The 13,255-nt window shown below is 37.6% G+C and overlaps 1 protein-coding gene across 2 annotated transcripts in view; it reads left to right on the forward strand.

Annotated features, from left to right (window-relative positions):
• SPECC1L (sperm antigen with calponin homology and coiled-coil domains 1 like) overlaps nt 1-12,205 on the forward strand; it is a 58,730-nt gene extending 46,525 nt beyond the window's left edge. For both annotated transcript variants that reach the window (XM_042828860.1, XM_042828861.1), the window contains 3 exons: nt 1,217-1,333; nt 1,687-1,746; nt 4,704-12,205. In XM_042828860.1, coding sequence (XP_042684794.1) covers nt 1,217-1,333; nt 1,687-1,746; nt 4,704-4,793 — 267 coding nt within the window. In that variant the 3' untranslated portion in view covers nt 4,794-12,205. The remainder of the gene's footprint in view (nt 1-1,216; nt 1,334-1,686; nt 1,747-4,703) is intronic.
• Nucleotides 12,206-13,255: the final 1,050 nt, after the last annotated feature.

Consider the following 13,255-nt stretch of genomic DNA (forward strand, 5'->3'; position numbering starts at 1 on the left):
GTGAGTCCCAGCACGTACTCTTACATCACTGCAGCCCCAACCTGCATCGTGCAGACTTTGTGTGAGAAGGGTGAAAGTTGAGCGGGAAATGGAGATTTCCCTCATGTTCTTCTAGAAATTGCTTTTAGTTTTGTTGAGGTTATTTTCCCTCTGTTGGAGATGGGATTGCGGTCGTCTTCCATTTGTATCCAAGTCATCATTTTGACAAGAAATTCAGCTGCCTTAGTTGTGAGTGTTCTGCAGCTTAACATTGGTTCCACATTCATTTTTCCACTAGATGAATGAAAAGTTTCAGAGCTTGTCAGAGATAAGTGATGTCTGTACTTTCTTGTCAGGTCAACGAGTGACTCGGTGTTTAAAGTTTAAACTGCTGCCCACTGAGCTGCTCTGCCACTGCTGGGCTGCCAACAGTCAAGTAAGCAGTGACCTGAAGGGCCAGCAAGGCATCTTGCTCCTGATTTGTACAGACAGGGCTGAATTTTTTTACAGTAACCTTGCATGTGTTCTTAGAAGTGGCATTTAGCAGTGTCACTGAGTGTCACCAAAGAATCAGGAGTGCAAGGCTGCATTTTTCAATTTCAGTTTCAGTCACAAATATTTGATTCCTTGCCACGGTTCCTGTTAAATCTGTTGAAGCATTTTTATTTACAGTGACAATTTAATTTCTCTTCGTGTTGTTGTTCATGTAGGTTTTCATGTAGAAATGTTTTATTTAGCAGATGAAACTTTGTTCCTTATCAATATTAACTAGAAATTTTGCTTCAGTGCTGAAGCATAGAAGTAAAGTCTTGTATTAACAGAGGTAAAACCACGTGGTGTACTTCAGGGATTTTAGAAAGAGCCCTGACATATGTCCATAACTTGTTTGCTTTTATATTTTGCTCTGTACAGTTGTAAGAAATTTATACTCTTAATACCCTTTCTAGCCTATCGTTTTATGCTTTTTAACTGTATTTGCACTATAGAAAATTAAGTATTAGCTACTTTCTCTTTAACCTGTGTAAGGTTACCTGACATTCTTATCATGGCTTGTTTTTTGCTTTTTCTTTTTTAATTTACCATAGAAGGTGTTTTGGTTCCTTACCACAGAACTCCAGTGTCAGGCTGTTCAAAGTTGTTTTTTTGTGTTTTTTTTTTTTTTTTTAAGGTGTTTGTGGAACTAATACTTGTTAAAATATGATTTTAATATTGTTTGCATTTTTTTTTTTCTTTTAAGAATATTGACATAACAAACTTCAGCAGCAGCTGGAATGATGGCTTGGCTTTCTGTGCAGTCCTCCATACTTACCTCCCAGCCCATATTCCTTATCAAGAGCTGAACAGCCAGGACAAGGTATGACATTAGAATTCCCATTCTGTTATATATGTTCATGTCCATAAAGAATCTATATGGCTAATATGAGCTAAAAAAAGAAGAATGAACTAATTAAAGTAATAGAAAAATGATCTTACTAGAAATCATAATTGAAACAATTCAGACTACATTATAGCTATTCTTTTTAAAACCTTAATGTTGTAAGATCTTTTGGGTGATAATAGGATATGTTCATTAAAATTAATTAATATGGTCCAATTACAGACTCACTTTGAGGCAAAATTAGCAGTTTTACTGTAAACTTTTTTAATGCCATCTTATTATGAAGTAGTATTTACTTGGATTCTGATACGTTTTCATATCTCGTGCAGAGGAGAAACTTCACTTTGGCTTTTCAGGCAGCTGAAAGCGTTGGCATCAAATCCACTCTGGTGAGTTTTAAACACATACTGAACAAATTACATCTCATTTTAAAAAATAAATTATTCCAGTTTGTGCTTTTGAAAGATTTTGAAGCAAAAATAACAGCAGATGAGCTCAGCTAGAGCCTATAGTCTCAGTATCACACTTGACTGAAAAAAAATACATAAATGGTAAGCACATACATCAGTGGTTTTGTTTAATCTCTGTCAGTCTAGCATAAATCCAATATTGTCAGCCACTTCAGCTAATACTGTTTTTTGCAGTAAAATAATGAGTGGGATAAAGACCTGTACTCAAGCTGCTGCAGCAAAGGCAACAGCAGAACAGCCTATGGCAGGTTGGGAATGGCCTGAAGCTGCATTGGGGGAAGATCAGGTTAGATAATAGGAAAAGATTCTTCTCCAAAGAATGATCATAGAATTATTAAGGTTGGAAAAGACTAATATCGTGTAGTCCAACTGTCAGCCTATCACTGCTGTTCCCACTAAACCATATCCAGAAGTGCCACATCTATGTTTCGTGAGCACTTTCATGGGTGGTGACTTCAGCACTTCCCTGGGCAGCCTGTTCCAATACTTTGCCACTCTTTCAGGGAATAAATTCTTCCTAATATCCAACCCGAACCTCCACTTGTGCAACTTTTGGTCATTACCTCTGGTCATATCCCTTTACATGGGAGAACAGACCGACCCTTTCCTTGTTACAACCTCCTTTCAGATAGTTAAGAGCAATAAGGTCTTCCCTAAGCCTCCTCTTCTCCAGATGGAACCATCCAAGTTCTCTCAGCTCCTCGCCATAAGACTTGTTCTGCAGAACCTTTACAGCTTTGTTGCCCTTCTCTGGACATGCTCTGTCACCTCAGTGAGGAGCCCAAAACTGAGCACAGTGCTTGAGGTGCCAAGTGCAGGGGTTCCAAGCCTGATGACAGAGTTCAAGAAGGGTTCATTTGGGTAATGTTCTTAGACATGGGCTTTAATTTATAGGCACTCCTGTGCAGAGCCAGTAATCTTTGTGGGTCCCTTCCATCTCGGGATACTCAATGGTTTTATGAGATAAACTCCTAAAAGGAAGATTCACCAAAACTCATTTTTCAGTATTTTAAGAAACAATAAAGTCAGTGTTGGGGTTTTTTGGTTTTTTTTTTTTTTTTTTTGAGAATAATTTGAGAAATAGTTGTGATACTATCTTCAAGGATCCATTAACTCTCTTCTGTCTCTGTTCTACTTTCTAATGATTTGGTTTTGTTGGAATTTCAGGAATACACATCAAGCTATGTAAGTTGTTCTTTTGCTCACTGAAATGTAGAAGTTAAGACTTTTATGTTTAGATTTAATTTGTCAGCATTGTAAATGATTGAAGGTGAGCTTTTTTTTTTTGTTCCCAATTACTGGTTATTCTGTGTCTTATAAAAATTTTGCCTTAAAGGAATTAACTTTCAACATGATAGGATTTACAGTGAAAGTAAGACTCCTGAAGGTAGGGAATTGAGAGTATCCCAGGCCTTTGTGATTAATTGCAGAAATTCAACTAAAGTTGCCAGTATCAGAAACGATATTCAAGTGATGCTTGAGCAATCTAAATTCTAACAAAGCTGCCATAGTTAGCAACTAATAACACAGTGAAGTCAGGTGTTTTAAAAATAACACTTTCCTTGATCCCTATCAGAGCCTTTACACCAGCATTGTGTTTGCTCACAATGGCAGTGCAACTCCTGGACATTAAGTTTTGTCAGGGATTTGAAACCTGGAAGTTTCTTCCCAAGTGCTGATATAAGAACTACAGTGTGGGAAAATAGCTGCAGGAATTCTGTCCTGCTTTAGCTTTAGTCTCAGTGATTGCTGTTTGTCCTTTGATTTTTGCCATGTACTTAATTACAGACTTCCTGAAAAGACAAATTGAAAGGAATTAAATATTCAGTGTGCAAATTGTATCCATCTTAAGGGTTTAGTATCTTTTTACATACCAACAGTACACAGTGTGTAGTGTTTCTTTTTTTTTCCTCTTCCATGGGTGAAGAATGAGCAAGGATGTGAAAACCACTGTAACTAAATAGCAGTGGTGATGTAAGGAGAGGTTTATAAGGGTGACTTCTTTGTTCCCAGAAGAAGAAAGTGTTCAGCTGCTTTCATACAGAGAATCAAAACCAACCAACCAAAGTAAATCAACAACAAAACAGAAACAACTTCCTCTTTTTGAGTTTGGAGATCCTAGTAATCAAAGATTATAAAACAGATCCATATACTAGGCAGAAATGTCTAGGAACTGTCTCACTCTGTTCTTGTGTACATATGCTGAAAAGGGCAGATCAGGCTGTTTGCTCAGCTTATCCATAGACAATCTGGCACACTTGTTAAGAAATGAGTGAACTGACCTACCAGTTAGGCACACACTGATGCTTTGTCTCCTGCATATAGCCAAGCTGATGGCAAAGCAAACTTCCCTCTTTCTTGCCTCTTCACTCAAAAATACATATTGAAGTAATCCCAAGTTCACTACTCTACTGTGAAATGGGATTGTCATTTATTGACTCCTATCATGATGAGAATTTTGAACTTCAGGTTCAGTCAGTGTCTTGGTCTTGATTCTGACTCTTTGTCTTAGCTCCTGGGCAGATTGCATTGACTTGTGAGACTGGTGTAAGGGGCTGGGGAACAGTAACATCTTCAGTACTAATTGTTCTGAAAGGGGGACAACTTAGGTATGCACTATTTCAATCTTAAATCAGCAAAACAGCATTCTGCATATATCCTATTTATGGCTGTTTACATTTACTATTTATAGCTGTTTACAGCTGTTTATTTCCAAGTAATATCGAGTTGCATGGAGGAGAACAAAGCTTTCTTCATCAATGCTTTAAATTATGGAAACTTTACAGGCTTACCATCACCATGACTTGGTAAAAATACTGCCACGTCCCTCACAGGGTTATGGTTCTTCTTTTTGACCAATCTGTTTTCTGTGACAGGACATCAATGAAATGGTGCGAACTGAACGTCCGGACTGGCAGAATGTCATGCTGTATGTTACAGCAATTTACAAATACTTTGAAACCTGAAACCCTAATAATTCAACAGATTCATGAAGTAGAACCGACATTAGCTACCAGATGGAAATCTTGCTGAAATGCTAATCCCCATTTCACTAAAAACTGGCATCAGTTGAGTCCCTTCAAACTTCGGTGACGCTATCCTGGATTGCTTCAGACTGCTTCAGCTACTAAGCCTGGAAACAACTGTTAAAAAGCAAAAACTTGTTGCCGCTGCTTGGAATAACCCAAGTAATTAAGCTATTCAGATTAATTATGTAGCCTAAAGAGCCTGGACTGCTTATCTACCGCCTTGCCAGCCAGACTTCCTGAAGCTTTCTTACCTAAGAGAGTGAGATGAATGGATCCTCTAGCATATGGGAGACTGAGTGTACAGCTAATGCTTTGAGAAGGAAAGGATAACATGGCATCATATTACTGAACTTTCTGTAGTGTCCTGATACCACAGTCTAAATATTCCACCTACAGCCTATGGCACCCCAATACAGTAGAGTTCCTGATGGTAATTTAGTTACTGCCTTTATAGCTATTTTCACCCCTTTAAAATGTGCACAATATTCTAGGAAAACAAGCTTTTATTTCATCACAACAGCTTGAGTGGAAAAGTGGTCTTGATACCTCGGAAAATTTGGCACAGAAGAACTCTTTCTTCTAAAGTTTCGTTATAAGCCTACCTCTGTCACAGTGTTGTGGCTTCCAACTTTATCTTATGGATTCTAAAGACTACCATATACAGCTCCTGGTTTTCAGGTTATGCTGTATTGAAAGGAATCTGTCAGTAGCTCTCTGTGCTTCCATTATAGCAAAAATGAATCAATAATCAACCCTTGTATGGCTTGTTCTTTCCCCTTTTCTTCCTATGCCTGTATAGCATGCACAGCTACCCCAGGCTTTACTTCACAGCAATACGAGGAAACGTCGTGGATGTCTGTGGTAGCATTTTGGAACTGGGACAGCATTTCCTCTGCAGAGAAGATACTTTCAGTAAGATGTAATAATGAAGATATTTGTCTAAAAATCTACCTTTGCAATTTCCTGTGTGTCTTTCATTGATGTTGCACATCCTCATCTGAGTGATAGAAGGTGAGATGTTCTCTGACAAGAGTGGAGGAACTAATGTAATGTGTGTATACCCAGCAGTCTCAAATATTGCATGGAAAAGACTTGCTCTCACAAGGAATTAACCGAGAAACTTTGGTTTGCTCAGCTTTTGTTTTCCTAAAATGCACCTGAATTCATGTAACAGCTCTTGGGCAAAAGAGTTCAAGCAAGTGCCTTAGCTATCATTGATTGATACATCCTGGCACTTCAGGGCTTTGTGCAGAATGTTAATGGCTCAGAATGATTTAATCCATCCGTTTGTTATAAGCTGTTAAAATGTTTGTTGTAATCTGGTTCGTCAAATCAAGGGAATGCTTCACTCTGCCATTGCTTCTGCCTCTTCTTTTCCAGAATATTTTCCAGCAGTTAAGCCACAGTTGAACATCTCTCATTAATATTAAGCAGAAGCCTACTTTAGAAGCGAGTTCTGTAACAACTGCTATTTATAAGCACATGCTCTTTCAACACAGTAACCCTGTTATAAAGAATCTTCTATTCCTATGGTGCTCTTACGACTGTTAAGGACTGTTTGAATGTCATTGATGTTAACTCAGTGAATGCAGCTCCACTTGGCATCTGTGAAACTTCATCGTGGTACAGAAGCACAGATTTAACTCAGACTTATTGCCAAACCTAAAAAGCTCTCATCTGAAGAACATAGCCCATGTGAAGAGTAATAATTCAGTATGTCTCCAGCAGCTAGCATTATAGAAAATTACTTCTTAAAATGCTTACACTGACACGTCTGTAATAGAATACATTATAAATGTGCCTGTAAGAATATATGAAATGTTGCAAAACAACTTCTTAGAGGGGCTCTGGAGAAGTTTTCGGAGCAACAGTGTCTCATGCATCCTTATGATTCTTTAGCCTGCATATCCCTAAAAGTAGCTGGATACCCTCAATTTATCAGTTGGTGCATTTGAAAAGCCAGCATACTCTAAAGGCAGTTGTTGCAAGAGAGGCTTCAAATGGAAAAAAAAAAAAATCATTAACAGATTTTAATAAAATTCTGAAATATAGTTTCCTTTCCTGTATATTCCTTCCAGTATTTTTATTTACTTTGCTTCTTCAAATAAGTCTCAACAGGAGCAGTCCTATTGGAAATACATGGTACTGCTGGCTTATGTTCCATCTCTTACTAGATTCCAACTTATGCACATTCGTGCTTATAAATCTGTACTCTTCCTTTGAATAGACATCCTTATCTGTGATTGTCTTATTTGTTGCTTTGTATATAAAGAAAGTATTTTTCCAATGACAAGGACAGCGTTTCTTGGTCTAAATTCACTCATGAGCTGTTGTGTTTTTTACATTGATTTGTTCTGTGTGATGGCCCACCTCCTTTACCAGGAACACTGTGCCAGCCCTTAACTAAATAACGCATGGTAGTAAGAGGAGGAAACCACATTTTTCTCATACCTTCTTTTGAAAAGTTGTGCTGCTGGTCTTCAGAGAGAGAAGTTATGAGCCACTACAGAAAGGACCTTATTTTGAACTTCAGTGCTCTGTAAGCTTCATGGTGTGGTCTGGCTGATAAAAGCCTATCTAGAAAGGAATATTGGGCTCCATAAAGAGATTTTTTTATAATCATACATCTGAGCCTTTACAAATAAGATGCCATACAGCTGTCCAAGTGAAAGCAATGAAGGAAAGCAATGAAGCAATGACAGATAAAAAACAAACATAATGCCCTGCTGCACTCTGCCACATGTTTTCTGCAAAGGTTCAAACAGCATTTAATTTTTCAAGTGAAAGAATAGCTGTAGCCCTTCTGGACGCGGATGATACTGTCCTACTTGGTTCCTGCTCGCACTTAATCCTGAAACTGCCTGTTATTTCTTACATATGGAGCGAGGTTTCTGCTGATTTAATTTCCTCTTTTTTTAACCAGCCCGGAAAATATTATTGAATGTGTTTCAAAAAAAAAAAAAAAAAAAAAAAGAAAGAAAAAAGACAAATATTTTATCCGTTTCTATTACTACAATTTAATATGTGCCTTGCAAATGCCTGTGCTGTAGTATATCAGGGCTAGTTATTGCCAGCTGTGGGCAGAAGGGATCTGTCAAAAATACTGGTGCAGATATGGCTATATGACCTAATGGATCCTGTTTCCTGAAATGATTCCATAGACCACAGAGATGTCAGTTTAGAGTCAGATGTGTCTTAGGGTTGCCTGGTTGTCATCATGATAATCGTAAGCTTTGAACTGTGGCATTTTCTTTACCAAAAAGAAAGGATGAGAAGATAAATTTTGGTCATTAAGGAGAATTCTGTCCGTTTTGACCCAGTATCTGACAGTAACAGAATTAAGGTGACTTCAGAATGAATTACACTTGTCTTGATTTTCAGTTGGTTTGGTTTGATTCATTTTGCTGTCTTGTATACTTTATGTGGAAACACCAATTCTGTAGCCCTGGTGTTGTGAATGGATCTCTGTGACCCTCAGAGAGATCTCTCGTCCTCATGCTTCTGAAAAGTTGTGCACAAAAGGCTCCCTTTTAAAATTGTGTTGGTGGATAGGCTATCTACAAGGTAGCATTTATTTATAGTGTATCAAGATTTAAAAATAATTATTTTTCTCTTGCATAAAATGTGTTCCTCAAGTTTCTCATAATTTGGCTAATTTTGTAAAGTATTTCCACTGTTCTTGTGTTTTGGGGAAGTCCATTCTCGTGCTTTTTGTTTGCAAGGGCAAAGTGAACTCAGCTTTGATGTATGGATGTAATCTGCTATAAATGCTGCTGGCTGCATTCAGCCTCTGGTTTTACCTGCATAAGTAGAAATGCATTTGCTCTGACGATGCGCACAACACAGTGGTTTAAACTGCTGATAATCTGCCTTAAATTTGTAGCTGTGACAAAAAATTCTCCTTGGTGTCTCCCCTCTGTTAATGATCTCAGTGTTAAATTCTCTGTTTTTTTTCATTTCCCTCATTCAGCGCTTCAGAAAGTTGAAAACTGACCATTTGGGCTCTGTTGCATCTTTTCCATGACCAACAAAATGACTTTTATTCAATTCTAGCAGTTTCTGTACAGTTTCGACCTGGGTACAGATTTTCTTATAGCCTAGATTCAAACAAGCTTAATTGGGAAGTATGAGGTATGGAGAACTTCTTACTTTGTTCTGCTTGTGACCAGCTTGGGAATGCTGATATGTGGCAGTCTCTTCAGAAGCTGCCTTTCCTGGATGGCTGGCAAGAAGTTATGCACAGGCTAAAGTTGAGCCTTTAAAATTGTGTTTATATGACTCGTGTGGTGACTTTACCTCTTATTTGCCTATTACAACCACTGCAGGAATAGCTGAGCTGCAGGCTGCCTTGAGCAGGAGCAATTAGAGGGCAGAATCCTTTTGGGAAGGAAGCCAGTTGTACACCTTGACACCATTTTTTGCCTATTGTAAGAAATACTCCTGCTGAAGTGGCCAACTGAATAGGATTTTGAAATAATAGCATTAGTGTACAGCCTGATTCAACTGTATAGTTTATTTGTGGTCCTTCCCTTGACTCGGTGAATATTTTTCTCTGTTATTCTTATGTTCTGCCAAGCTCTGCTTCTGCAGTTCCTTTCTTAAGTTAGCATTAGTGCATGAATAGTCAATGATATTAGCCCATCCAATAAACGATTTGGTGGGACATGCTCTTAAAACAAGGTAGTCATTCACAAGTTCTGGACATGCCATTGTGCTTTCCCAGGTTAGTGTGTGTTAAATGGAAAAATACCTTAGAACTGCTTAACTCTTCCTTGACTTCCTTTTCAACCATATAATCTCCATCACCCTACAGTGCCCATCAGGTCGTAGAGATCTTTTAATGCATTTAACTGTCTCTATTTAGAAAGGTATCTCTAGGAGTGTTTCTGCCCTCGAAGAAGTGTGACTGGATGGGCTTTGAGTGACTCACTGGCTTGCTGAGCCTTTATTTGTGCAAGGTTTTCCTGTGTAATCAGCATAATTTTGCTTGGCAATTGTCAAAGCCATTATGTTAAGTATCTGGGATGTACTGCAAGTATGCTTTTGATAATTAATACTAAATAACTCTTAAGATGGAGTTCTGGAGTTCTGATTTTTGTCAGCATTGCTAAGAATTTCTGTTTTTCCTTATGTATCTGTGCTTGTCAGTTTTTGGTCTACCATTCACTTGAATTCAGTTTGGCAAGTCTATGGCCTCTATCCATGAGTTCATTCTGTGATAGCAGGTTTGCTTCCTCACACTGAGACTTCAGTAGTAGCTATGAATACGAGATGATTTCATTCCCATTGGCATTTGTGTTTTTCTTGGAATATTCCTTACCCTTTGGCCACTGTCTACCGGAGTTACAGACAGTACTTAGCATTTCCAATAGGAACTGTGGATGTAGAATGGGAGGAGGAACTTCTTGCAGAATTATGGCAGTCTGATGTGATTAAGCTTGTTTCATTTTAATTCCCTATTTTCAGGGAGTTTCAGTTCAGCCAAAATCACTTACTCAAAGCTGAAAGGTGGCACGTTCATTCTCCACTGAGAAGTATGCTTCTGTTTAATAATATTTTTATGAGATTGTATTTATGTAAACTAAAGGAAAAATGTCGTGAAGTTAGTTTTGTTGCACTTTTCTAAGGCTTTTGTATTTTGCATAGAGTTCTAGAATACAAACAAGTTGTTTGGGGAACTTTAGGTTTAAAACTTACTCTGCCCCAGCATAGCAGTGTATTACGAGCATTTTCATTCTAGTAAGTACCTGTATTATTTTAGCATGTGAGCAGTGTATTTATATGGTAGTTAAAAAGCCCAGTGGACATTTCCTGCTGCAGAGGAGCCATTGGCAGTCCTGGTTCCACATGAACTGACCTGTTTTGACAGTAGACTGCATTTGCAATAATTGAATAGTTGATTTTTATTTTTCTGAACTTTTTCAGTTCATGGAGAGAAGGAAGCTCTTCTGTTGTGTTCCATTGTTGAAGTTTCTCTGGAGGCTTTTCTGGTTTCCAATTATTGCATATGTGCAGCTGGATTGATTACTTGGGAATCTGCTCAGTAGGGAGAGCACAAGTACACGTAACATACTCAAGTAATTAATCCTTGTAACTTACATTTCAGTTAGAAACTTTAGTTTTTACATGTATAGTAGGGTCAATTTTACTATTTTTCAGTAGCACTTTTATACTTATCTGAAGGGTTTTTTTTAACAGAAGTGTCTTTTCTGTATGTTATCTAATGGAAAGAAAGTATAACACTATGAAATGTAACACAGAATAGTTAGCTTCCAGGCTGTCCGTTCACTTTAGGTCAGTGATGATCAAGAGTTGTTCAATGTCTATGAATTAAAGTAGTGATCCCATTGAATGTTGGACAACTCTCCAGGTCAAAGTCAGAAGGGCATTAATTGGTACCCTTTAGCTGTTAGATGTGGGGGTACTTTGAGTTCAGGTGAGGCAGAATTGACAGAACAGTGTGGTGAATTTTGGACTTGGTGAAAGAACAGAATGTTGTTGATGTCTCAGTCTAACTTCTCAGCACTACATCAGATAAGGACTAACCTTGTTTGAAATGACACTGCAGCCAGTACTTACATCTCATGAATAACTGATTTAAAGCTCTTTTTCCATGGTCTTTAAAGATGATGTAAAACACAATGATTCTTATAAGCTCTTCTCTTCTTCCATCCAAGCTTTTCTGATTTGTATTGGTTTTATCCTCATTTGAAACGCAAATATTAGACTGACCAAACATGTACATGGGTTCAATAATCCTCCTTTTAGACAAGAAGCACTTTCTTCTTTCTCAGAACCCTGTCAAATAGGTTCTGTACACATTCACATGCATAGACATTTTAGGTATGTGTAGAGGTTTTGCATAAATGTATGTATGTACACATATATACACACGTGCAAATACATTTGTGCATATGTGTGTACCTATGCACCTTCTTAATAAAACTGAACATCTTTTAAGAAGTGCTTGAGTCTTGAATACTTATGATGGTGTAACAGCTTATACATTTAAAAGGTAAGGAAGAAAAAGCTATGTTGTTTGTTTCTGATTAGATCTTAGAAATACGGTTCTGAGGAAAATTGAAGTGTGTTCAAATTGTATTTCACCCTGTTTCTGGTTTAAAAGGCACAAGCTGTTATTGGAACTTAAAAGGTCAGCAAAAGTATTTTAAGCTAAACCTTTTGGAGGACCAATATGCTTTTAGTTTGCAAGGACCACTAAAGATCTGGGCATTTAGTTTCTTCATAATGTATTCTGTATGAATATTTAGTATGTATGCCTTCAATTTGCCAATGTTGCCATGTTTTCTTCTTAATTATTCATGAAATAAAGATTGCAAATAGCAAAACGTGTGTCTGTTTTTTTGACTGAGGCTGCTTCAAAAGGGGATGTTTTAACACCATTTCTGATACCATGATTTTTCAGGAGTAAATGTTACAGGACGCATTTGTGGAGGTTTATGTGCCATGGATGAGAAGTACAGGCCAATGGTTTGCATGCCCATAACCTCACTGTTGTCAGGAAGTCACCTCTATTTTGATATACCAGCATTATTTGATATCTACCTTCAAAGGATTTTAAATGATAACATATGGAATGTTCTAAAGATGAGGTATGTATTTAAGGCATCTCCTTAGGCTGGATTGTCTTGGTCTTGAATATGAGTAACAGGGAAGGGAATTCTAGCTAATACTTTCAATTAAGGCAACTTCTGTCACACAGAATACGTAATACAAAATTAGAATTATTGCAATATTACTTATCCCAACTAAGGAAGTCAGTGTGCTCTCCATCTCATGAGGAATTGGGGCTGGAGAAAGGCTGGGGGCTTCATCTGTAGTTTGGTGTATTTAAAACAGATGCCTAGAAGTAAAATTTCCAGGTGAAAATGAAAACTAGAAAAATAAAATAAAGAAAAAAAAAATAGAAAATAAAGACTAGACACCTTAAATTTGGTATGTTCTCATTCGTCCTGGAGGATAACTGATTTCAAATGCAGTTTTCTCTGAAATGGTGTGGAAATCGTCAGCGTAAGTCCCAAGTGCTCTATTGGATTCAGAGGTTTGAGTCAGGTTCCCTTTTATTTCACAGTTGGTTCTTAGATGTTACTGTAGGTGTTTTAATTCCGCTCATTTCTTGCAGGTTTTTGAGATTTGGTGTTCTCTGTTCAGAAATGCCTTTGACTCAGTAGTGTTATTCTGCAAGAAAGTGTGTGACTTCTCTTTTTTTTGGGATGGAATATTCTCAGTGAATTTGAATGAGTTAAGAAAATTCTTAGTTCTCAAATGTTATCAATATCCTGTTTTTAAGCACAGATCTTCAGTATCCATACTTTTAAGAATATTTCAAAGTGTGTAGTAAAGCCTCGTGTCAGAAAGTGGATGTTTTCCTTCTCTGT

Source organism: Centrocercus urophasianus, unplaced genomic scaffold (assembly GCF_019232065.1).
Source record: "Centrocercus urophasianus isolate 14NV4802_14NV808 unplaced genomic scaffold, USGS_Curo_1.0 seq_30, whole genome shotgun sequence".
NCBI classification, from domain to species: Eukaryota; Metazoa; Chordata; class Aves; order Galliformes; family Phasianidae; genus Centrocercus; species Centrocercus urophasianus.